The sequence below is a fragment of the Dipodomys spectabilis genome, unplaced genomic scaffold (genome assembly GCF_019054845.1).
Source record: "Dipodomys spectabilis isolate Male_0828 unplaced genomic scaffold, ASM1905484v1 ptg000075l, whole genome shotgun sequence".
Taxonomy (NCBI): Eukaryota; Metazoa; Chordata; class Mammalia; order Rodentia; family Heteromyidae; genus Dipodomys; species Dipodomys spectabilis.
In genome coordinates, this window is record NW_024870752.1 from 414,955 (window position 1) to 441,117 (window position 26,163).

The following is a 26,163-nucleotide window of genomic DNA, read 5'->3' on the forward strand; positions in this document are numbered from 1 at the left end:
TGGATTTGGTCTCTGGGCCATATTTTGAATAGCAAGGTCATTCTCTTGTTAACAATTTTGAGTCTTAAATTGCCTTCTTCCTGAACTCTGAGGGTTAAGTCTAACCATTAAACATACATTTGTAAATTACTTTCAGCAGGTTAGAGACAATCTATTCATAATTTGAGAATTTTTACCATGTTGAATTGTGTTACTTTTTCTTCATGAATTGTTATAAACACATCTTTTAAAGACATTAATGACAATTACTTGATTTTTGAAATATTGAAATAACCTTGAATAATAATCTTCAAAATCAGTACTTATTTTGTGTTTCAATTCTTATTTGTAGAGCATTCATAGAATAGGAAAAAAAACAAAAATGGAAATAAAAATCACCCCAAATCTCCCCATTCAGAGATAAGGTTACTGTATTGATGGATCTCCACAGTTTTTAAAACACAGTGAGGTACTTAGGATTAAACCCATACAATTCTCCTATCTACAACCTCTTGTGTAGCTGAGTTCATGTGCTAGCACAACTAGCTTATTAAATGAGATGAAGTCTTCATAACTTTTTGCTTAGGTTGAATCACAAGTCTCTGAATCTATACTTTCTGAGAAGCTTAGATTATAACATTAAAGCTACAATGCCTGGCTAGAATTTAAAAACTAAAAATAAAAATAAATTCTTGAACTACTTGACTCTAGAACTTTAAAACTGTAAGAATTAAGTTATCTAATAATGACGTCTAAAAATCTGGGTGTCTGTTCTTATGAAGGTCAAGAAAAGATAACCCATCTCCCCTCTCCCACCTTTCTCTCTATAAAGGGAATGCTTCTATATAAACTGGAATCCTACTTATATAAATTATGTCAGCTATTATATAACAACACTGATAATTCTTAGAAAATCAACACTACTTAACTTGTGACAATTACATCCAAGGCTTATTCTTAAATCCATTCTTGGGACTTTGAGGTACTGAGGAGTCATACTTGGGCTTACTCTACTCAGGTGGATGACTTTCTGACCAACAGTCCCCAGGAATACTGGTTAATTAATTTTGTCAAATCAGAGTGAGAACTTGACACTGCATAAGGATTTAAGGTAAGGAAGCGACAGTATTCCTAGCAGAAAAACAGCCAGTACTGGGGTAAGGGGTAAGCACCCAGATCACCAGGAAATTTGTTTACTTTTCTGCTATTTTAGCCAAAAAGCTTGCCATTAATATCAAATAGAAACCTTGATATTGGGAAGCACAAAACTTGATCTCCTTCCAAATGAAAAGCACTTTATCTGGTACTCCACAACTATGGTATGAGTGGGTGGATGAATTGCAAGGGCAGATTGGATTAGAAAAGTCAACAGTAATAAGGAACACTGCTGGGATGTGCTCAGGCACGTTCCACCAGGGGAACATGGAAAGCATGGTTCCTGGAAAAATCTCGAATCTGCAGCTGGAAAGCCTGTCTCACTGCCCAAAGAAAAAGCTAACAGTTATTGAATAGCATGTGTAACACCTTTTTTTTTTTTGGGTCCGGTAGTGGGGCCTGAACTCTGGGCCTGAGCACTGTCCCTCAGCTCTTCAGCTCAAGGCTAACGTTCTACCACTTGAGCCACAGCGCCACCTCTGGCTTTTTTCTTTTTTTGCTTATGTGGTGCTGAGCAATAGAACCCAGGGCCTCAGGCATGCAAGGCAAGCGCTCTACCACTGAGCCACCTTCCCAGCCCGTGTGCCACCTTTTATGCTAAACATCACATATGTTTCAAGTAATCATCCCCACAAGGAAGAGTTGGTACCATTGCCATTCCCATTACACAAGTGAGGACATGGACTCTCAAAGAAGTTGAATAATTTACCTAGGACCATATAAGTAGCAAATGGCAGAACCTAGGTTAGAATCCAGGGAGTGTGAATGAAGAACAAAATATTTCAATAAATATAACAGTATTCTGTAATCTGCAAATGTCCGGCTTCTCAATCCACTCAGACACATTACAAGAAATCCTCTTGAAGAACAAACAACTAATGGTAGTCACACTGACCTCTATATTCTATTGGTATTCCTTTGGTTAAATGGAAAACATACAGCTTTATTGAATCAAACAGGCAGAATATATTTCAATATAAAAGACAACTTATGAACTCATGGAAACTAGACAGGGACAACTAAAAGTAAATTACCTACACCAGAACACTTTTATCAGCTTTAGGGCTAGTTTGGGGGGAAATTCACTTCCAGTTTAATACATGCTTCTGGGAAATCTGTCACATTTCTTCTCCCAGTAGCCATGCATGTAGGTAATGTAGCCAATGTCAGTTCAAGTACCACCCTTGAGGAGGTCATCCATGGTCTGCTCCAGTCAGAATGAACAACTCAACCGATTTACATTTGATTCTCACAGGTAGTTAGCTGTTTATGTCCAATCTCGACTTCCTTCTAACATCTTGAAATCAGCAACGTGACATACTCAAAACACCTAAGGCAGGTGAACATATTGGCTGGCGGTGAAATCTTTGCTGGGTGAGGTTGCCATTCTCAATTCTAAGCCTGAGGCTGTCGTTCCAGGCTCCAGTAGTGGTCTACACACCTGGACACACCACAAACCTGATCAATCATTCAGAGTGGAAAACAAGAAACACCAAACAACACAAAGCTGTACCAGCATCTATGCGGGTTGTGATCCACAGGGTAGAGGAATGCTCTTTAAAACACTGAATGGGAGGTCCGAACGGAAATGAAGGAGGGGAAGAGGAAAGCACGAGGACATTCAAAAACTCCATTGCTAATGGAGAACTACTTTCTCCACCACATGGTTTCGTAGTAAACACATTAGGCACCACGAGCATACCAAAGAGAGAGAGAGAGACGGTAGTCTAGATTTCTGAAGGGGTCCCGACCAGGAGTGTAAAGGAACCTTCTCTCTCGGGCTGAACCCCACTCGGGGGTACAGACTATTTATTGTTCCAATTCCGACCCCAGAGCAAAAGCAATCCCCGAGGCCTCAGAGAGAAACGGACAAGATCTTAAAGTATTTCGCGTCGTGGGCCCCAGGACGGGGACACCGACGGCACCCAGGGGCCTCCGGCGAGGCGCCCGCGGGCTGCACGGCGCCCCCGGGGTGGCACCGGGGCCCAGACGCCGCGTGCAGGAGGCCCGGCGCGGCCTCGGGCCTGGCCGGCGTCGGCCGCGGGCGAGGCCGCCGGGGTGGCGGGGCCGCCCAGCCCCGGCAAGCCCGGGAGCTCGGCGGGGCTCCCGGCGGGGCCCCCTCCGGGGCGCACACCTGCCGGGCCCTCGCGATCGCGGCCTCCCGCGGTGGCGGGCTGAGAACCCGGGTCCGCCGGCTCTCACGCCGCGTCCCCGCCCACCATCGCGCCCACCCTCCGCTCCGGCGGGCCCCGGACCCGCTGCCCCCGTCGCCACAACATCCTTTACCTTCCCCAAGCAAATGTGGCAGGTGATGGGCAGCGTGAGAGACAACGTAACGTTCTGCACCGTCTGCGCCATGGCAGCGTTCAGAATCCCGCCAACACGGAAGTCCCGCCGACCCGAGCGCAGCTCCTTCTCCACCGCCGGGGGCGCGCGAGGCCGGCTACGGCGGCCCTGCAGGGACACGGCCCGCCGCCCGCTGGACGAGGAAACGCGCTGGGCGGGCGCGCGGCCGCCTGGGCATTTTCCGGCGGTGTTATTTAAAAATACTTTAAAAAAAAAGTATATATGTGCATATGCATATTTTTATGTGATTATGATACATGTATGTCTTTAAAATCAGAAAGAAACTTTTATTATTTGTGTTCTGCTGGCTCAGGAGCTGCAAGATTCTTGAGCAGGATGAGGGTTAGACCACAAGTCCTGAAGACCTTGAAAATTTAGGAGAAATTTTGGAGGGAGGAGAGAGGAAGATGCAGAGAGGAGATTCTCAATCTCACGTCCTTTCAGAGGGAGTTATATGGAGGAAGGGGAGTTTTACTCCTCAAGATTAAACCCCACAAAGTCGATTAAAATATTTTCAGTGATTTTTTTTCTCTTCTTCTTATGTGTCTCCTTATTTTCTCCTGATTCAGATTAAATGTATCTGAAAACATGTCAGGGATACATTTAATGAAACCTATCACAATATATTCAATCTCAGATCTCCTTGGAGACAGACATTCACTGTTAGCTCTACTGTGGTTTCTACCCAATTTAAGGATTCTATCCAGGACTCATGATAGTGTCAGCCACCCACATGCAGAATACATTTCAAGGCTTTCATTTCAGGTGAGTTGGATGGATGTAAAATATACCATTTGTGCTGTTGAACTCTATAAGTAAAGTTAATGAGCATTTAATAACAAGGAATGACTCTTAACTATAACAAATGAATCTTAACTATGACATATTTGGAGTTTAACTGCTATTTGCTTTAAGTGGGGGAGGGGAGGATGTCATAAATTAGATAGGATGTGATAAATTATGCAAACAAATATAGTCTGTGAGTTTGGAAACTTAGGGTAAAAGGGAACCAAAGGGAAACTTAGAAAAAAGGCTAAAAGTCTAACTTTTGTGAAAACTAAGAAATATGTCAAAAACTAACTTCATGGCTGAGAGTCAGGATTTCTAGACAGGAGGAGGCATGATGGCTCAGTGGCTAGAGCACCTGCCCAGAAAATTCCAGGCCTTTAGTTGGAATTCAGATTAAAAAAAGGAAGAAAAAGAAAGAAAGAAAAGAAAGAAAGAAAGAAAGAAAGAAAGAAAGAAAGAAAGAAAGAAAGAAAGAAAGAAAGAAAGAAAGTGAAAGGAAGGAAGGAAAGAAGAGAAAAGAAAAAGTACAGGTTTCTCTGGTTAAAGGCTGCAATTTATTTTTCAGAATGCCTGGCATAAGTGTCATCTGGTTTTCCTTTGAAGGCAAAGTCACAGTTATATGATAGCCAGAATTCTTGTGTTTAGCTAATGTACCTTTCAAACCTCTGGATTTGAAACCCAAACTTCAGAATAAGATGATCCAGCTCATCAACCCACTGTCGTTCAGATGCTGCTTATTCCCATCTTGTTATTTTTCTTCCCAGGCTTGTAGCTGTCATGATACGGAGACCTCCTTCTAAAGCCTGCAAGTGGGCTATAAGACTCAGAATGTTCTTTTTGTGACATCCATCCCTGGAAATTGTACAGCAAGAAGACATGTGGAAGATGCTGCTCTAAAAAACAAAAGCAGAAACAAAAACTTCCATTGCTTAACAGGCAAGTTCATTACGTGTAAAACATCTGATGTATGTCAATATCTTGTTTCCAAGCAAGATAAATTTGAAACATCAAACCCTGTATTTTTTGTAATATACTGAAATTTATTTCCAACAGCCTATCTTTTCTATAAGCCTAGGTGGTTTTATTTTAAATAAGGTCTTGTTTCTTTTATAAGCTTCAGAATGGAGGTTTATTATAAAGATAATAAAAGTTGTTTTAAGATTAAGCAAGTTAAAATTACAAGGAACATTAAGCAAAAGTTCCACTATGCTTTTGCAGCTGCTCTCTATCCTATGTGGTGATCACTATTAACACAGTAGAGCACAGACTTACAAATAGTTTACTTCATGTGTTACTAAATATAAATAGGATGCTATACCATAGCTATTTTTTCTATTTAACACCTTTTTGAGAAATACATGTATTCACATGTGTGTGTACACTTAGTCCTACACATATGCCCATAACAGGTGAATTAGGAATTTTCTGTAGGTACAGATTGATTCCAGGCCAATTTCTAACTTTTTTTTTTAATGGTCGGTGGTGGGGCTTGAACTCTGGGCTTGGGCACTGTCCCTGTGCTTTTCAGCTCAAGATGAGCGCTCTACCGCTGGAGCCACAGCATCACTTCCGGTTTTCTAGTGGAGATAAGAGTCTCACAGACTTTCCTGTCCAGGCTGGCTTTGAGTAGCTAGCTAGGATTACAGGCGTGAGCCACAGGCACCTGGCCAGTTCCTAACTTTTATGTTTAGTAATGCAACTAGTTTAAGGCGAAGAACTAAACAGTTCAAGAACTATTTATTCTCTTTGCTCTGTGAAGGACATTTTCCCCAATAGACATTGTTGGCTCAAATCATTAAAATATGTTGCCATTACTCTAAAAGAAATAGAAAAATGACACAACTCATTGAATTCCGGCTTCATTTCTCCTTCTTAATAAACTGAAGAGGAGCTTTGTAATCTGAGGGGTTTAATTACAGATGACACCTGGAATAGACAGTGTTATGAACCCTTAGAATTACAAACCTGTGGAACTAGAAAGGATCTCAAGGGTGGTTTGAAGGCCTTGTCTTTCACAGATGAAGAAATTGAAGCCTAGATAAGGTAGTTCATCAGTTAATAGTAGATTAGAGATAAATCCTAAATCACACTAAATAGATCTTTGAGATTGTTGGCCCAATGCCTTTGTGTAAGTGCAAGATATGTTATTATTAATAAAGTAGTTCAGTAATAAAAAGTCAGTCATAATTGAATTTCTTTGCTAAGAAAACCATCAAAGAGCTATGGAACACCTTTTCCCCTTTGTTTAAATCAGATTCATTTTAATGATAAATTATTTAAAAGCAAGTTTAAAAAATATAAAATCTTAAGTGCTATTAAAAATTGATTAGGAATGCATTATTCTTTCATTGACCCAGTTCAGATTGTTTTATTTTTTTTTCTTTTTGGTCAAAGCTAATAAATTTGAGTAGATGTTTCAGACAGACATTTTGTAATCATTTGGTCATCATTCAATTAATCACAACTTCATAAATATTGATTTCAAATTACATTTATTTTTCATTCCTTGAAAGACAATTTTTTGTTTGTTTTAAATTTGTATATCCCCCAACTTGGATTATGGTTAAAACTGAGAAAACTCATAAAAACTGTATTAAAAATTAATCAGAGGTGCTGGCCCAAGTGTGTGGACTTCATACTAGGTACCAGGGTCTTATAGGCTGAGAATTATGAGCTAAAATGTCCTAAGATAATGACATTAAAGATGCTTTTTTACTGCAATAGGAGAATTTGGGATCTCTTGTACATCATCTCTATTTATTTAATTTTAAAACAGATTGACATGTGTTGTCACTTGCATTGCAAAGATGCAGGTTATTTAATTATGTTTATTAAAACCATCAAGGAACAATTTGCTTAAAATTGTGTCTCCTGGAACTTACATTCCAGGGGGAAAAGCTAGGCTGTACAGGTGTGGAGTGACACATGGTCTCTCAAGTAGCAGTAACAGTTTTCATACCAAAACCTGCACATCACATTCACATGTAATCACAGTATAGTGCAATATGATTACTTATTTATTTGGTCATTTCACCATTATTTAAGTATTTTTCATGTGCTAGGCACTGCTCTAAGGAGTGGGTGTCCAAGTGTGAAACAGATAAGAAGATCCCTGCCTTTACGTATTCATTCAACAAATATTATATGGTGTTCATAAGTCCCTTTATAAAAGGAGCAAGTGAGCATACTAAAGTGCCTATTTCTACAGAAATTTCTCTTCTAGATCTTCTTATGGTTGCCAAGCCTCTGGCCATTATGACATTGCAAGTGATAATTTTAAATATTTAAAATTGTTGCAAATTGGGTGATTGTTTTAAATTAGGTCATTTTAAGAGAATATTTTAGTTCCACTTATGGCTAAGTGTTGCTTCACAAATGTTTGTTGAGTCTTGAGGAACAAAGAAAGGAGTATCACCTATGGGAATATTATAGCAAGAATCATCAGGGTTGAGAGGTTATAGGATTTGCTAAAGTAGCAGAAGAGGGAATCTAGCTCTTTGATACCAGTTCCCTTTGACTTCCAGTTCCCCATTAAAGCACATTTATGTTTCCTTTCCTCTCATTTTGCATGTGAGCAACAGTTCCAAAGTGATGTACCCCCATAGGAACCTACATTCTGACCCCTTTAAATAATGCTACCATTTTTTTTAATCTGCTTGCTGAGGATCTACAAATAATTACATTCTGCATGAGGGCATCTCTTCCACAAAGACATTCTGCCCTTGGCTATGGAATTTAGCAGCTGGCTGGAGTGTTGAAGAATGGCCTTTCCTGGAAATAGGGCTGAATACCTCCTATATGCTCAACCCTCCCAGCAAATAACTTGTCCTAGGATGCAAAATTACAAAACATTAAGGGAAGGATTCAAATTTTTCCTTTCACTAAAATGGTCCAGATGTCTCTGCAGAATAGTATTGACATTTAAAGAATTTTATTAAGCTTTTAGTATATTTATGACCTTATGAAGAAAGATAAACCAAACATGGACTCCACCATACTTTGTGACACTTGCAGTTTAGTCCATGGGCTAAAGACTAAGAATCTTAAGACAGATAGAGAGATTAAAATTGTGGCAATAGGAAGTGGGAAGTGGAAAGTGGTTTTGGTAGAGTGTTTGCCTAGCATGTGAAAAATTCTGTTTGTTTCCTAGCTTCGTTCTCACGTAACCCCTTTCCCCAATGAAAGCTTCATAAAATCATTATTTGAGCTGGTTATATATAGGCAAATGGAAGAGGGAGAATGATATTCTAGGTGAAGGTGATAACATATACGAAATCATGAAAATAACGAAATACTGAGGAACAGACCAGAGTTCAGTTTAGCTGGAACAAACAGTAGGAAGTTAAAAAACAAACAGACTTCTAAGCAAGTATCAAAAAAGAAACAAACAGGGCAGGGGGGAGTGTAGTTGAGGAGGTGAGGAGAGAAGGGATGGTAGGGGAAAAACAAAGGAGGAGACAACAATGCTTGACAAGAAATGTACTCATTACCTTGCTCATGTAACTGTAACCCCTCTGTACAGTATTTTCACAATAAAAACTTACTAAAAAATGAAAAAAGAAACAAAACCCCCTGATACTGGCACTGTACAGATAGACTAGATCATAGAATACAAGCTAAAAGGTAGATTATTCCATGTGACCCATGTAGTAAAGTTAGGTGAATGTGCTAAACAGGAAGTGTGATGGTAAACCAAGCATAAGAAGGATGGACCTTTGTGGGCTAGAACATGGAAGGGTTTCCTGGAACAGAAATGACTTGGTTTAGGCTTAGATGAATGGTCAGATGTGTTCAGGGGAGGCCTTCGAAGATGAGAATGAGAATAAAGCCCATCAGGGCTATGGCCATTTTTTTAAATAAAAAGAGATAGGCGTTTAGGCATTTTCAACAGCTATGTAAGAGGACGGCATCATCCTGAGTGAATCTGAGGCTTCAGAAAACCTGAGATCAACCCAGGATGCAGAGACAATGGCCAGCTATGCCTCTGGACTGGGTAACTGAATCCAAGAGCCAAGTTCAGGCCAAAGAAAATGCCTGTCACCCTTCACCAAAGATGACCTGACTCTACAGCTCAGCCTAGACTTTGTGGTACTTCTAATAGCATGGAAGCCTAAATTATTGTTGTAGATTATAGAGGATAGACCAGGTGGCTGGACAAACCACATAAGCTCAGCCTGAAGCAATACAGCTCTGTGGTAAACAGCTGGGAAACAGCTGCAACTGACAGCCCCTGCTGGCTTGCTGCTGTTAGCCACAGGCAAACTCAGTACCTGGAGAAGTGATGTGGAATGTTCAAGGCTAACCAAGGGAGACTTGAGCCTTGCAGGCTGGGTCTGAGATAGACATAAGGCGGCAAGCCTCTTTCTACTAATTAATTGGTTGTAATTCACTCTTCCAGCAAGGGAAAAATACCAGCAGATTATCCTTCTTAGTTCCAAAAGGAGATTAAGGAAGCTCTGAGTCTTATATCTCATTATTAGCTGTACAGCAGCTATTGTATAATTGGTAGACTTTGACTTAATAACGTGCTTGGGTTTTAGTAATGGGCCAATGTGTTGTCCAGAGTAGTTTATCAGTTTACATTTCTACCAGCAACATGTATAGAAATCCCAATTGTTCCACAAAATATAATCAGAGGTTCTCAAGTCTAACCTAAGTATATAGTGGTATCTCAATTACATTTCCCTAAAGGATCTTTACATGGAATACTTGCCATCTGTATATCATCTTTTGTGAAGCATCTTCTCAAATCTTTTGCCCATTTTGAAAATTAAAAGCCTTCTTTCTCAGTTCTAAGAGGGTTATGTTCCACATGTTAGTCCTTAGAACTAATTTTGCAAATATTTTTTTCCTGTTGTATGGTTTTTCATTTTCTTGGCACTGATTTGAAAAGTAAAAATTATTATATCTGATGAAATTATTTCCTTTTTTTCTTTCCTCCTTTTATCTGATTTTTGAAATTGAGGAAGGGACATATTATTTTGCTTCACCTTGCTGATGTTAGAAAAAAAATCACATTAAATCATTTTGTAGTTTAATCCTGGTGTTTTTCTTTCTATGTATTTGTTCCTATAGCAAGAATTAAGGCATAGAGTAAGGAATATGTCCATTATTTTCAGGTCTTAAGTTGCCTTTTAACCCAAACCAATGAATTTTGAGTTTCTACTATTTAATGGAAGGAGATTTTTTGACAAGTATCTTCTTGGAGTCCTGTGTCCTTTGAAAAAATGTGAGTTATGGGAGGAGCTAAGAAAGTTTGAACTTGAACCACATGAATTGTGCTAGATTTCTTTGAAGGACTTTTCAAGTGATTTTTTTGGGGGTGGTGGTGATGTCAGTCATAGGGCTTGAACTCTGGGCCTGGGCACTTCAGCTGCAGGTTAACGCTTTACCACTTGAACCACAGAGCCACTTCTGGTTTTCTGGTGGTTTATTGGAGATAAGAGTCTCATGGACTTTCCTACCCGGGCTGGCTTTGAACGGGTGATCTCAGGTCTCATCCTCCTTAGTAGCTAGGATTAATTACTCTTCAAGTGATTTTTAAAGTGTTGAATACTCTTAACCAAATTGAGTGATTATCCAACACGTTAGAGGCAACTGGGCTGCTTTGTGATTATTTCACTCAGCCATTCATTGACCTAGAAAGTCAAGGCAAGCCTAATTTTTAGGAAGATGTAGAAAATAGCCCTTAAATATGATATTTTATAGTCCTCTAAAATTATTTCTTAAAGTATAGATTAACTTATTAATAATTAAATAATTAAAATAATTAAAAACAAATATGTTTCCAACCCCATATTTACTATATTTCTGTTTAGGTTGTAGAAGTTTTTTTTTTTTTTGTCGGTCATGGGGCTTGAACTCTGGGCCTGGGCGCTGTCCCTCAGCTCTTCAGCTCAAGGCGAGCGCTCTACCACTTGAGCTACAGCGCCACTTCCGGTTTTCTGGTGGTTTATTGGAGATAGGAGTCTCACGGTCTCTCCTGCCCGGGCTGGCTTTGAACCGCGATCCTCAGATCTCAGCCTCCTGAGTAGCTAGGATTACAGGCGTGAGCCACCAGCGCCCGGCTTAGGTTGTAGAAGTTTTTATGATTTTGTTTTGCCGTTCTAAAGCTTGAGATTATGCTTGGACAATGTCCCTGAACCTCTTTGTGCTACAGGCTAGCTCTTTACTTCTGCCACACCACCACTTCTGGATTTTTCTGAGTAGTTTATTGGAGATAAGAGTCTCATGGACCTTTCTTCCAGGGCTGACTTTGAACCACAATCCTCAGATCTTAGCCGCCTGAGTAGCTAGGATTACAGGTAGGGGCCACTGGTGCCCAGCTATGTAATTCTTATGTATACTCATATTTAGAACTATAGACAGAAATCTCTTCCTTCGACTGTTTTTTTCCTCCAATTTTGTATTATGGATGCTGACTTATGTGCTAGAGCAAACGGTGACAGAAAGGCAACATTTAGTTTTAGTCTCATGCCTTTTATAATAAAAATGTAATGATTCATGAAGAGACCCTATACCTGCCTCTTGGAAAGAAGGAGTTAATGTGCAGGATGCTAATGATCTGGGCTAGATTATTACCTGCTCCAGGCAGGAATGCACCTAAGTCTATTGGCTGCAGGCAACAGAGTCCCTAAGGGGCGTGGGGCAGAGACATCTGTGGTCAGAGGCATTATTTTCTGCCTGTTCAGTGGGGCTGAGGAAAGTGAATGTCATTTTATTGAAGTTAGGAGTGGAAGAGAAGGGTAGAAGTTTTTTTCCTAGAGGTTTGACATTTGGTTGCAAGAAGTATAACACACAATAGCGAATGTCTTCAATTTTCTTTTCTAACATAATAAAAAACCTTCCAGAAATTGTTTATACTAACTAGGATGTAAGCACAATGCTAAAACAGAAATAGTGTTTATCATGAAATAATAAAAAAGAAAACCTGCAGGCAAGACATATTGTTCATCTACTATGTAAGACCATCCAAAGTCAATAACTTCCTAGTCTTACTGGATTGACAGTCTTTCCCCCCCCCCCACCATTGTCCGTGTATTCCCACTTTATGCTTACCTCGATTCTATTCTCTTAGATGCCCAAACTAACTTAAGTATCAGACTTACCAAACACTACCTCCTACTCGCCACTCCCATCCTCTAGCTTAAAGGTTCTCAACTTCTTGTTACTGTTTTCTTTCTTAGAACTCATGGCTTTGCCCAAGTAGGTCTCCTGGCTATTCACACAATACCAGTCATAATCTTACCAATTATCACACTGCACTTACCATTTTTCCATTGTTTGAAATGCTTCTTCCATTGTTTGAAATGCTTCTTTTCTTTTCTTTCTTTTTTTGGTGGTCATGGGGGCTGAACTCTGGGCCTAGTTGCTGTCCCTCAGCTCTAAAGCTCAAGGCTAGCACTCTACCACTTGAGCCACAGAGCCACGTCTAGCTTTTTTCTGCTTATGTGGTGCTAAGGAATCAAACCCAGGGCCTCATGCATGTCAGGCAAACACTCTACCACTGAGCCACCTTCCCAGCCCCTTCTTTTCCTTTTTATACTTGCTACTTGCTACTACCTATATCTTTTTTTAACAATAAAGTCTTTTATTTTCTTACTCTTAATTGTTAGCAGATAAAATTTTGTTCCAAAATAACAAGAGTAACTATATATATATATTAAGTACATATATTACATATACATGTATATATATGTTTATAAATAAATTGCATGGCAGTCATAATACATGAGATGGGTGGGAGAATATAGGAATACTTTAAGTATTTGCACTCCCTGTGATGTCTTTTTTTTGGGGGGGGGTGGTACTAGAGTTTCAGTTCAGGGCTTAACCCTTACCAGTCTTCTACCACTTGAAGCATGCCTTAAGCCTTTTCCTGGTTATTTTTGCCCAGCTGACTTGGATAGCGATCTTCTTATTTATGCTTTCCATCATAGCTGGCATGAGACACATGTCACCACATCCAGACTTTTTGTTGACATGGGGTTTTGCCCCAACTGGCCTGTAACCTTTATCTAGGATTACAAGCATAAGCCTCTAGCATCCAACCTATCATTTATATCTTAAATGACGCCCAAAGGTCCAGGAGTCTTGGTCCCCAGAAAAGCATTACTGAGAAGTTGTAGAAACCTTAGGTTTTTAGTCCATAGAAGATTGCATTTGTGGGACTGTGACTGTGGGATTGTGGGACTCTGGTCCCTTGCTCTTCTTAGCCAAGAGGTAAGCAGTCTTGTTTCCCCATATGCTCTTACCATGATGGACTGACCACAAGACTGAAAGCAATGGTCTGGAGCTTCTGAAGCTATGAGTTAAAACAAACCTTTCCTCCAAGATAATGGTCTCAGGTTTCGTTACAATGATAGAAAATCAACTAGCATGTTATTGTTTGAACATTACCTGCATTTTAAGATCAGAATATATCCCAGGTCCTTCTCAAGTTCTTATCTGTCCAAAAGACTACCATTATTTCTGTCTCTTTTGCTACTCTAAAAGTCAGTAACTCTTCTTTGACATTTTTCATAGTTTGTATGGTTTATACTATTTTATGAGTTTTTTCTTTTTTAAAAAAATGTTTTTTATTGTGAAACTACTGTACAGAGGGGTTACAATTACATGAGCAAGGTAATGAGTACATTTCTTATCAAGCATTGTAGCCTCCTCCTTTGTTTTCCCCTACCCTCCCTACTCTCCCATCTCTACAACTACACTCCCCCCCCCCCCCCGCACTAAATTGTAAAGTTCATTTTTCAACATAGCATCTTGTACATCTCATTGTTGCAATGGGTCAACCTGTATCCCTATTTAAACAATTTGTTTTTTCCTTCCCCTCCCCAAATTATACCAATATCAAATACAGTGAAAAAAGGGGTTATACTATGGGGGAGGGACATACAAAGCAACAAAAAAAATCACGTGGTACCTTATAAATACGTTAGAAGCAATAGCAAGAAAGAAAAAAACCACTTGTGTCCTTACCTTGGGGTTCATTTTGCTTAACATCACCTTATCTTTTCTGCTTGTCTCAGACATATACTAGTTATTGCAAATAAGGGAAAGCATGGGACCTATGTTTCTTTGGGCCTGGCTTACTTCACTTAATATAATTTTTTACAACTCTTTCCATCTCCTAACAAATGGGGTGATGTTATTCTTTCTGATGGAGGCATAGAATTCCATTGTGTATATATACCACATTATCTTGATCCTTTCATCTACTGAGGGGAGGTTTTTTTTTCTTTCTAAATAAATTTTGAGTCTCCTGTAGACTTCATGTCTTCTTCATCTTCCCAAACAGCTATCAGAAGTCCGGAGAGTCTGTTTCCTGGTAAAAATCCAATATAGAAAAAGAAGAGGATGAAATAATACAGCCTCTATAATTTTCTGTATTGGAGTATTGATTTTCCATATTGGCGTGTTCTATATTCAAATACACAAATTACATTGATATCTGAAATGTCCTTAGGACATCTCACAAGATGGTGATCATCTAGATGACAAAAACCCACACATCTCTGTATTCCTAGTTAACCATCTTTGTGGAATTAATGATTAATGTAATATCAAAAGCATGAAATACTTTACTCCTAAATCACAGCATTCTTTTCTTGTTTAAACGTTTTAATTAATTTATTCTTAAATTTTTGTGTCAGTATTGGGCTTGAACTAAGAGCCTCATACGCTTGCTGGCTTTTTTGATCATGGCTGGTACTCAACCATGTGAGCTACATTTCTGGCTAATTGGAGATTAAAAAAAAAAGTCTCTCTATTTTGTTTGCCTGGTCTCTTCCTAAGTATCTAATTGGGTGCCTCCAGCACCCAACTCTTCTATGTGTTTTTAAACAACTGTAATACGAGGGATAGAAGTACTTATAAATGGATACAATATATGCTGCTGTTTCACATCCCTTAAGTTTTTGTCCATGTGGTTTCCTCTACCTGTAATTTCTTTTTTCCATCTATCTTTACCTGTTCAACTTAAACTCATTCTTCAGGGACCAGCTCAGTTACCTCCTTTCAGAAATGTCAGGACATCTAGGTGTTATTGCCTCGCTATTCATCCATTGCATCCTGTACACATCTCTGTTTTAGTCCTTGTCACACATGTGGAAATGTCCTCTTCTTTTATCTGTCTCCCTCAATAATCTGTAAATTCTACCAGGTCTGAATTGTTTCATGTGCCACCTGTATCTCTGAATGTAACTCTTATTCACCCTCCATCTTGCCGAGTTCAGTATAATATCATAGGTATTCAATAAAGCATGGGCAGTATTTTCATTCTCCAGAGTTCATTTCTGTAGATATTTTTGGTGGTCACTACTGGGAGGAGGCAAAGGCTACTACTGGCTTCTGGCAGAAGTCAGGAATATTGCCAAACATCTTATATTGCACAGAACAACTTGTGCTCCACCCTATGGAGAAACAAATAGTCATATAATCCTAAATACCATAGCCCGACAGCTGAGAAACCGGACATAAACTGTGATATGAAAAATGTTATTTGTTGCAAGCCATGAGTTAGAAATTTTAGAGGCTCCCTTTGTATCTTTACATTGCTTTTTTTCAAGAAGTCTTTTAGGTATATGTGAAAGTTGGAAATGAGCTTTTTTTTTTTTAACGGCAACTTCTGATTTGCTGGTGAAACAGCTTGGTTTCTAACTATGATCAATGTTGGAAATTAGAACTTAAAAGCTTTTGTTCATGTTGGGTTGTGTAGGTTTTTACTGAAAACCTCTCCATACAACTCTATGAATTAGTTTTAGGTGAATTTACAAAGAGAGGATCTTTGTATGTGAGAGATCAATCCTATAGGGATTTGGAATAGCCTCTCCTGGTCATTTATGCACTGAACCAGGGAACTTCGTGCATTTTATGGACTCAATGTAACCATACTCCCACATAAAACTGCAGGGGGAACTGTACTTACGCAGGAGAGACTCTGGTATGTAACTGCTTGCAAACACGGCTTTCAAATGACTTCAACTCACCTACTTAGACCAAAGAGGCTGTCAGTTAATTTAACAAACTATCCCTGTTCCCTGATCTTTGGGCCATAAAAATTGTTCATCTGCTCAGTCACAGGCCATTTAATTTTGGATGTATCGTTGCCAGTTGGTTACAGTAATTAGCATTCCCTGTATTGTGGCAGCTTCCCTGAAGCTATGCTAAGTAGGGTTGCACTTTTGTGTGGAAACATAAGCTGGGTTGTGCAAATGAGCCTGGCCACCCATCTTAGAGACAGAAGCCCTAACTACCGTCTTCTTGGCTCGGGGTGCCTTGCAGGCCCACCTGCAGATCTTATTTACTGATTATTAATGACAAGAGCTGTAGGCAGCTGTGAAAGGCACAGCATGGCAACTCAAAGCTGCAACTCAAAACTATTCTCTGTGGGACTGTAATTTTCTTGAATGACACCTGACTTCATTTTAATTTCTTTCTTTGCTCCAACTGCACTTGTGCCGGAGAAATGCAATAGAAATTCAATGAGCTCCACGTTTAATAGGCAGACTTGCAACATTTGTTGGTGCATCTGTTAGTTTCCTGGCAGAAGTGGTGCATTTGGAGAGGAAATATATGTTTGTGTTTGTTCCAGAGTTGGCACACAACTTGCAAGGCAATGATTCAGCCGAGTCCCTAGGGAGATACCAAAGAACAAGGCTACCCAGGGGGTCACTAGTTACCAGTCTATGGAGATCATGTATTATAGGAGTGGAAAAATCAAATTGGATTGAATAAATGTTAATCTTCAAACATCACCAATGCTTACACTTAGGAGATCAGATTTTTATTTCAGTTTAGAGGAGTACGCTATTCTGCAGAGTCTGGAAATGAATTGGCCTAATTAGGAATGAAAACTAGATTTAGTTATTTGAAATACCCACATCTGTATTTTAGCTTGTACATCTGTAGAGTTTTGGTTTCCTGGGAAACCACCATGCAAGAGTTTGTACAAAGGGTTTACCATAGATTGCTTTATATCTATTGTGGCTTTATTTCTTTTTCTAGTACACAAAATGGCATATTTCACTGGTGGAATTCATCTTTGCATGGCTAATTTTCAGATTAATAGGATGAACACCTTGAATATAATTAAAAATAGGTTATGTTGTTTTCTTTTATTTGACTGATGCTAATGCAAATATGGAGCTTTAGCTCACATTAGTTGCCTTCCTGTCTTTTACTGCAATGCTGAATTGCTCAAATGAATAAGAGCATCTTAAGTTGAAATTTTTTGAGGTGAGGAAAGTATAAATTTTATGATGGATTAGCCATTTTGCTGTCCTATTTAATCATCATCTTCCCTAAGCACAGTGAACTCTGTTAATTAAAAAATGATCTACATAGTCTGGGCACAATTAATCTTTATTTGCATATGTTTTGAGGTAAAATCAAGTAAACACTACAAATAAGCAAAAGAGCCACTTTCAATGTTTGGTGATTCTATAAGTGGCTGTTTCTAACTGGCAAGGTCAAAGAAAAGGAAGAAGCCTGCTAACGTCTCTGTTGGACTTTATATTTCTCAATAGCAGTCTGCAAAAGATCATTTTCTTAAAGTCCCAGTAAGTACAAGGGATATTAGGGAGAACAAAAGAAAAAGAAAAAAATGGCCTTGGTCCAGTGATTTCTCATATAATTCTTTACAAAAAATAAAAAAGAAAGAAAAGTCACACGATATACAACAGAATAGCCACAGCAGGAGAAGCAGGGAGCAAAAAGACTTCAGGACCTCATTTTAGAAATTCCTTCAGAGAACATGACAAGAGCTCAAGCAGGAGGAAGTGCGATAAGTTCTCATTGTCCATGATGTATTTTGTTGTAGTGGGTACCTTTTAAAACCATCTCAGCATAGAAAAGCTAAGGTCTGCTTCCAATTGCCTGCTGCTACTATTCGTGGTGTTTTTTTTTCTTTCCCCCTTAAGGTAACAAAAACAGTCTTGCTTTTGATAGGGGAGGAGGAAAGAATGTAAATACTTGTCTAAGAGTATTGTGGTGAATGGCCTTTGGAAAGCTTTATTGACAAGCTCAACCTCAATTATAAATGAAGGGAAAAGCAAAGTGTTTGTAAAGGCAGTCTTTTTATTGGGGTCTCCCAGCAGGTTATTCTGGTCAATGTCTAGAATGAATCAAAAAGTAAGGAATTCAGAGCCACTAAAATTCTGTGTTCCATTTTGCCATCCTCAGTGGCTAAGAAAGGAGGGGGATAGGACTTTGGAGAGAGTGATTTCTTAGGTGATTCCAAGGAACTTTTTTGGTTTGGCTAAGACTTTTTCTAGGGTTACCAGTGGGATAGGAAGAAACAAAACTTTGTTTCTGAAATTCACAGGACAAGGAATATTTTCTAATCCTCTCTACCCAGACTTTGAGATTTTTTTTCTTTATAGAGCAGTAAAAATAAAACAGAGAAAGATCAGAAGCGATGACAGAGACTGGAATGAGGATGGCTGGTACTTTTAGTTACCGCAAAGAAAGATTGTTTGAAAAGGGGCAAGTTTAACATATTACCCCCCAAAAAAACAAAATAAAAATTAAAAACAGAAAAAAGAAGAAGTAAAAAAGGTTTGATGTCAGAATGCAAGGCAATTTTGTTTCTTGGAACTAGATGCAGTTTGATGAGAATTTCTCACAGTGATCTTATTTTTCACCTTCCACTGTGGTGGTGTTTCATGGGTATGGATCTAACTTTGGTGCCAGACTGCATGGCAGCCTGTGGAGTGGTAGCCCTTGATATCTGCTGGCATGAGTTAGGATTTGGTATCAGACCCTATGGAAACTTATTCCCCTGTATCCTGAAGTCAGGTATGAGGTTGGAGTGGCAGATGAGAGGTACACTGCTATTTCTAGAAATAGCCTTTTCAGATGAGTGGGGAAAAAAAATCTCTCTAAAGGATGGAAAGGATTTAAGGAAAATATGAAAAGGATGGATTTAGTTATCTTGTTTGAATGAAAGGCAACAAGAAAAATGGTTTGTTCATAAGATAAAATTTAACAAAGCTGATGAGGGAAAAGGTGAGGGATGATAGAATAAGGACATGAGAACATGATGGTGACCAAATGTTCTACAGCCTCATTAAGAACAAAAAAGGGACACTGGCTAAAATAGCAGCTGGAAAGTAATAAATCAGACATAAAGTGCACACAGTGACTTTCAGGCTCCTGAAATATTGGAATTAAGGGTAAGAAGTCCCATTCTGACTCCCGAGGTTCATTAATTTTTTGCTGTTGACCAATATGAATGATGGAATTAATTTCTTTTTTCCATCCTCTCATTGCTATTTAGAGCTGAAGCTGAATTCTAGGGGACAGGTCTTTCCTTCTTACCACCTTGCATTTTTCACTCTTTTAAACTACTTTAAAATTTTCTTTTTGCAAAGCTATCTATACGATTGAAACGAGGAACTTTCTTCATAAAAGTTGGAGAAGACAAATAGGGCATCTTAGAAAGTGAGATGCCTTGCCTAGTTCTCAATTTGATCTTTAGAAAGGAGACTAATGCCATACATTTTAGGCATATAGAGGGATACCGATTTATGACCAGGATATCTTATCAAGGAATGTGTAACTCATCAGTTCTAGAAATGGATCAGGGTAGAGATGAGTGTGAGCTTTATGATTAGGGTTCAGGAAAGTCAAATACAGCGTGTGATAGTCTGGCGGCACTCGGGAGACCTGAGTTCTTCTTATTGCTTTTTTCTCTGTCCATCTTTTTTTTTTTTTTGTCAGTCATGGGGCTTGAACTCTGGGCATGGGCACTGTCCCTCAGCTCTTCAGCTCAAGAAAGGACTCTACCACTGGAGCCACAGCACCACTTCCTATCCATCATTTTTTTTTTTTTTTTTTTGTCGGTCGTGGGGCCTGAACTCTGGGCCTGGGCGCTGTCCCTCAGCTCTTCAGCTCAAGGCTAGCGCTCTACCACTTGAGCCACAGCGCCACTTCCGGCTTTTTGCTTATGTGGTGCTGAGGAATCGAACCCAGGGCCTCAGGCATGCAAGGCAAGCGCTCTACCACTGAGCCACCTTCCCAGCCCCTATCCATCATTTTTTAAAATGTTTTTTTTTTATTGTGAAAATACTGTACAGAGATGTTACAATTACATGAGCAAGGTAGTGAGTACATTTCTTATCAAGCATTGTTGCCTCCTCCTTTGTTTTTCCCCTACCATCCCTGCCCTCCCATCTCCATGACTACACTCCTCCCTCCCACCCCCACCAAAGTTGTAAAATTCGTTTTTCGACATAACGTCTTGTATATCTCATTGTTGCAATGGGTCAACCTGTATCCCTATTTAAACGATTTGTTTTTTCCCTTCCCCTCCCCAAATTATACCAACATCAAATACAGTGAAAACAGAGGTTATGGGGGGGGGGAGGTACATACAAAGCAACAAAACAATCACCTTATAAATATGTTAGAAACACTAGCATGAAAGAAAAAAAAAACACTTGTGTCTTTATCTTGGGGATCATAATTTTTGGAATGGAAAGTTTCTGCCTGTACATTCATACTTAGCTTGTTATCTAGTAGTGAATTTATCTTGGAATGATAAAATAATGTGTACAACTTAAGCTTCTTGCACAATCGCATCTCTAACACTAGTACCTTCTGAATGTTTTTCTGGTAGTTTAATCCTTATGGCAAATTGGTAAGGGAGATAAAAAATTTCTCCATATTATTAATGAGGAATCTGAGTACCAGAAAGATTAGGGCACTTGCCAAAGCCAGATTCTAAGGAGATGAGCTTGACTCCCAAAGCCATAAAGTTCTAAATCCTATTCTGATTTACAGGAGCTTCTCCAACTGAACTGTGCATGTGCCTACTTAAAGGATCTTGTTAAATTGTGACATAGGATATGGCCTGAAATCCTGCACTTCTCACATAATTCAAGGGCAGCCATAGATTTGGCCTCTGGGCCATATTTTGAGTGGTAAGGTCATTGTCTCTTGTTAACAATTATGAGACTCTTGACTTGCCTTCTTTCTGAACTTTGAGGGCCAAGTCTATCCATTAAACATGCATTTGTAAATTTGGGAATTTTTACCATGAAGAGATGTTGAAGTTTGTTATGTTTTTCTTCATGAATTGATATAAACAATCTTTTTTTTTTTTTTTTTTGGAGGGGAGATCTAGTCGTGGGTCCTGAACTCTGGGCCTGGGTGCTGTCCCTCAGCTTTTCAGCTCAAGGCTAGCACTCTACCACTTGAGCCACAGCACCATTTCTGGCTTTTTTCTTTTTGCTTATGTGGTGCTGAGGAATCAAACCCAGGGTCTCATACATGCAAGGCAAGCACTCTACCACTGAGCCACCTTCCCAGCCCCGATATAAACAATCTTTTAAAGACATTAATGTGACAACTCGTGGATTTTGAAATATTGAAATAACCTTGAATAATAATCTCCAAAATCAGTAATTATTTTGTGTTTAAATTCTTATAGAGTATTCATAGAATAGGAAATAAATACAAAAATGTAAATAAAAATCACCCCAAATCTCCCCATTCAGTGATATTGTTACTGTATTGATGGATCTCCACACAATTTTTAAAACATAGTGAAGTACTTAGAGTTAGGATTAAAATCACACATATAAGCACTATACATCTTCCTTCTGTTTGTGTAATATTTTTTCTTGACCATTTAAAATTACTTAATATTTCAAGCATGTTTTCTTCAGTACTTCTGTACTTCTTTTTGTCCGGATTGTTTATAGATAAGTATCATGTTGTTCTATTTGTTGGTTATATTTTTTCCACTGTGAAGTAGTACTTAGTATCTTTAGATATACATTGTTACTACATATTTTGCAAATTATTTAGGATTCATTACTAGGGGAAAGCAATCAATATCTTTATAATGCTTAATGCCAAATTAATTTTGAATATCAACCATCTATTGTTTTATTAATACATTTAATTTTGTTCTATCTTTTTTACTTGTACTAGGGTTTGAACTCAAGGCCTCAAACTCACCCCACTTGCTCAGCTAACATTCTACCACTAGCCCTGTCTTTTTTTGCTGGCTAATTTTGGGATGGAATCTTGTGGACTTTACTGCCCTCGCTGATTCAAACTGAAATTCTCTAGATTGTAGGAGTACAGTCATGAGCCTTTTATTTTTTAAAAAAGCTTTTAGCACTATTGAATTCCACTGCACATTGGTACATTTCATGAATTTATACTGACACGTTTTAATACAATTTCTATTCAGGAAATGCTCATTCATTGAGATGCATCTCACTATGTAGTCCAAGATAGCCTCAGATTTGGGGATTAGAGTACGGGAGTGCACCTCACACCTAGAAGATTCTCACCATGTTATAGATATTTATGTAGATTGTTCATGCTACAAAGCTATTTGTGTTCATGTTACTGGGTTATGAAACCTTTATAGATATTAACATATAATGATTTTACTTTCCTTATTGTTTTCATATGTCATTTAATTTTGTAATTTACAGCACAATCTTAAGTGTTTGTTTATCTAAATACTATTGTTTCAATAGTTTTTCTACTATTTTTTAAAGATTCATCTGATAATCTTGTCATATTGAAATAAGAACAGTTTTCTCCCTTCATATTTCTTTCCTTTGCAGTACACATATACAACTTGACTCTTAGTTTTGTCTTAGGTATTGTCTTTAATTATGAAGGACCCAGTATGTTATCATTTAGAATAATCTTCATCATTCATTCCTAATTTTATACCTTGAGAGTGTTTGCATGTAAATGTCTACATGTGCAATGTATGTTTATATATATATATACATATACATATGTAAGTATATACCATGTACATAATGTATATATTATATAGATTATGTATGTGAATGCATATCTGTACAAATACATGCATATATGTATATATCATTTCTAGGTTACACTACATTTTTATCATTTCTTAACTTTATTGAAATTACCCGATTCCAGAATTGATCATTATCAACACCTAAACTCTAGGAAGTAATGTCAAATCATTTGGCCGAGTTTTCCAAAGTCTTAGGATGCTTTTAGACAATGGCCACTAAGTTGGAGTTTTTCACTGGGACTTTTGTATTTTCAGCAGCATCTGAAGACCACAAAAATCAATTCAGACTTCAGCTACTGCAGAGTCTACATTTTTCTAAAAGTACCCTTATTCACCAAACTCCAGAGAAAGCAATCTCCAATCATCAGAGGCCTCTACTCTTTGCTGCATGTAGACAGAACTCCCAAGGATTTTCCCTGGGATCCGGAGTTCCTCCAGATCATTCTGGCCTCTTGCTTTTTAGTTCCCCAACATCCACCTCCCACCTTATCTATCCCCTCCCACCTTCTTTACTAGTACCAGTTGTTTTATAAGTTCTGTGGGCAAGTAAATTCCTCTTCATTTGGAATTGAAGCTTCCTAAAGGAATTAGAAAATTATAGGCGAGGATGCAAAGAAGCCATTTGATTTTGTCCAAAAATCACTACTTGAACCTAAAAGCACAAGCCACTGGAATTCTGGAATTTACAGAATTGATTTCCTGAAAAAGAAGTAGAGTAAGGAGGGATGACCAGAATGCCTTTCAGTCTTTCTTCAGATAAAAGAGTTTTCTTTCTTTTTAAAGAGGCATTAATGACACAATGGGCCAAAGTAAAAGATCTGAATCCTGAGCCCCGGATTCAAACATTAAAAACAATTTCTGTTATTTAATAGTTTTAATAGTTATTGAGAACACCAAAATCATCCACAAACAACATGGGAACAATTAGCTTGTTTCTAAAAGTATCTTTTTAATAAAGAGTACTAGCTGAAAGGAAAAAAAAAAGTTATCCAAAATATGCACTCCCAGCCTATTTTGGAGGTATTTAATGAATAAGTCTCCCATGTACACTAAGCAGGATGCTCATGGCTGGCCCAGAATTCCCCAATAGATGATTCATCTCTGAAATTTCTTATTGTTTTGCAATGTTCTATTTGTACTGAAAACAGTCCAGAGCCAATACAAATCTATAGATATTTTTCAGATAATTGAGAGTATATTTTTCAAATACTGTCTGTGGTTAGTATAGTGAAAGGAAAGCTTAATATCTTGCTGGTGGCTCATGCATATAATCCTAACTATTTGGGAGGCTGAGAATGAGAGGATCATGGTTTGAGGACAACCTTGGTGATTAAGTCTCCCAGACTCATTCTTAATCCTAGCTGGGCTCAGCTGTGTATACCTATCATTCTAAACTGTGTGGGAAGTTGAAAATGGGAGAATCATGGTGCTAGGCCAATCTGGGTTGAAAAGTCTATGAGACCATGTTTCCACAGAAAGGAAGTTTAGATGTGGAGGTTCATGCCTGTGATACTAGATTTCCCAGAAGTTCAGGCACTTACCTGACTTCAAGGTAGGGGAAAATAGAGGTAATTTCCCCTTTAATATGATTTGTGTTTGATAGTCTAGGGAATGTTACACAAGGTAGAAGAGTAACTAGCAGTGTGTTACTATATTGTAGAGTATGTCTGATATCCCTCATTGTCAATTCGTTCTTTTCATTTATGGTAGGGATAGCAGCTGAGGGTCCCTTGAAGTCAAGAAAGACCTTTCCACTGGGTCAACCCACTCTATTAATCTATTAGTATAGCAGTCTTGGCTGAGTCTCTCCAGGATGAGGCCACATCCCAAAGAACATCAGTGATACTATTTTGAGGAAGACCTATACACAACATGTTAATGTCTTTCCTTTCTGTTTTATAACCTCTTGAGAGCTTTCTTCATTTGCATTGACTCTCAATGACCTACCTTCAGGCAAAGCCTGGCCTGCTAGTGAGAGGCATGGTTTAAAATAGAACTGTGTATTTAATGCATGACCATTTCTGCATGTGGTGTTTTGTATATCTCGTGCTAGCAGTACCTCCAAGCTTATGTACTGGATCAGCTAGGCTGCAGGCAGCAGACTGGCACAGGTCAGGAAATAGGAAAAGTAGTCTTTTTTTTTAACTTTTTGTTTTTTTAAATTGTAAAGGAGAGGTAGTCTTAATGATGGCAGTCTTCTAGTCAAAGCTTTATAGACTTTCTGTCTTAAAACCTCCCTTGTTCATTTCATTAATGAGTTTATATAGCCTTTTCATTTTTTTCTTTTATATACTCACTTGTGACTTAGAGCATTAGCACATGCCCTTTGCAACAGGGGAGTCTGACTCGAGGTGAGCAACAGCAGGAGAATATGAACTTGTAAATATTTGGTTTTCATGGAAGCTTTGCAATGTGAAACCAGAAAAAAATAATAGAGGTAGTATCATAAACAAGCGAAGCTATTGTTGATTCGCGTTTTTGCAAGTAATTGCCTAGATGGAGACAATCATTCATGGAGAAAAATGTCCTAAGAGGTTTGGGGAATAAAAGAGAGACACCTGAGATATTTAGTTTAGGAAAACAACTATTTAGCATGCATAGCAGTATTCTTTCTGCTGTATTCTAATATATGCAAATATGGTCTACATAACAATAATATTAGAGATGGCTTAAATGAAGTTACTATAGATGGCTCTCTCTTTGGTGCACCTTTGGTTGAAGCTGTAGTTAGGATAATATGAGTACATCTTGCAGTGGCAGTGTACGAATATTAGTGCAGTGAGAGAATATTGATTTTTTTAAGTCATTTTATAGTAAAAAGCATTGTATTCCAAATGATGTGATTAGACAAACTATTTACATCATTGAAGCTCTCTGTAAGATTTGTTTTTTATGTGCTCTAGACAAATCAATATGGAAATCTCTTGTTAGACTAACTGTAGGCTTGTTTGTTTGGGCATTAATTAACATTATTTAACTTAGCCATTGAGGGGAGAAGGAGAACTCTTGACATTATGAAACCAACTCAAGGATATTTTTTTCCTAGACCTATTCAAATTTAGTTCAACATAAGCCTTGTGAATATCTACTGATCT

The 26,163-nt window shown here is 38.4% G+C and overlaps 1 protein-coding gene across 1 annotated transcript in view; it reads right to left on the reverse strand.

The window, feature by feature from the left end:
- Obi1 (ORC ubiquitin ligase 1) overlaps nt 1–3,537 on the reverse strand; it is a 33,553-nt gene extending 30,016 nt beyond the window's left edge. Inside the window, exon 1 of the mRNA XM_042682665.1 lies at nt 3,421–3,537. Coding sequence (XP_042538599.1) covers nt 3,421–3,492 — 72 coding nt within the window. The 5' untranslated portion in view covers nt 3,493–3,537. The remainder of the gene's footprint in view (nt 1–3,420) is intronic.
- Between the last annotated feature and the right edge of the window lie 22,626 nt (nt 3,538–26,163).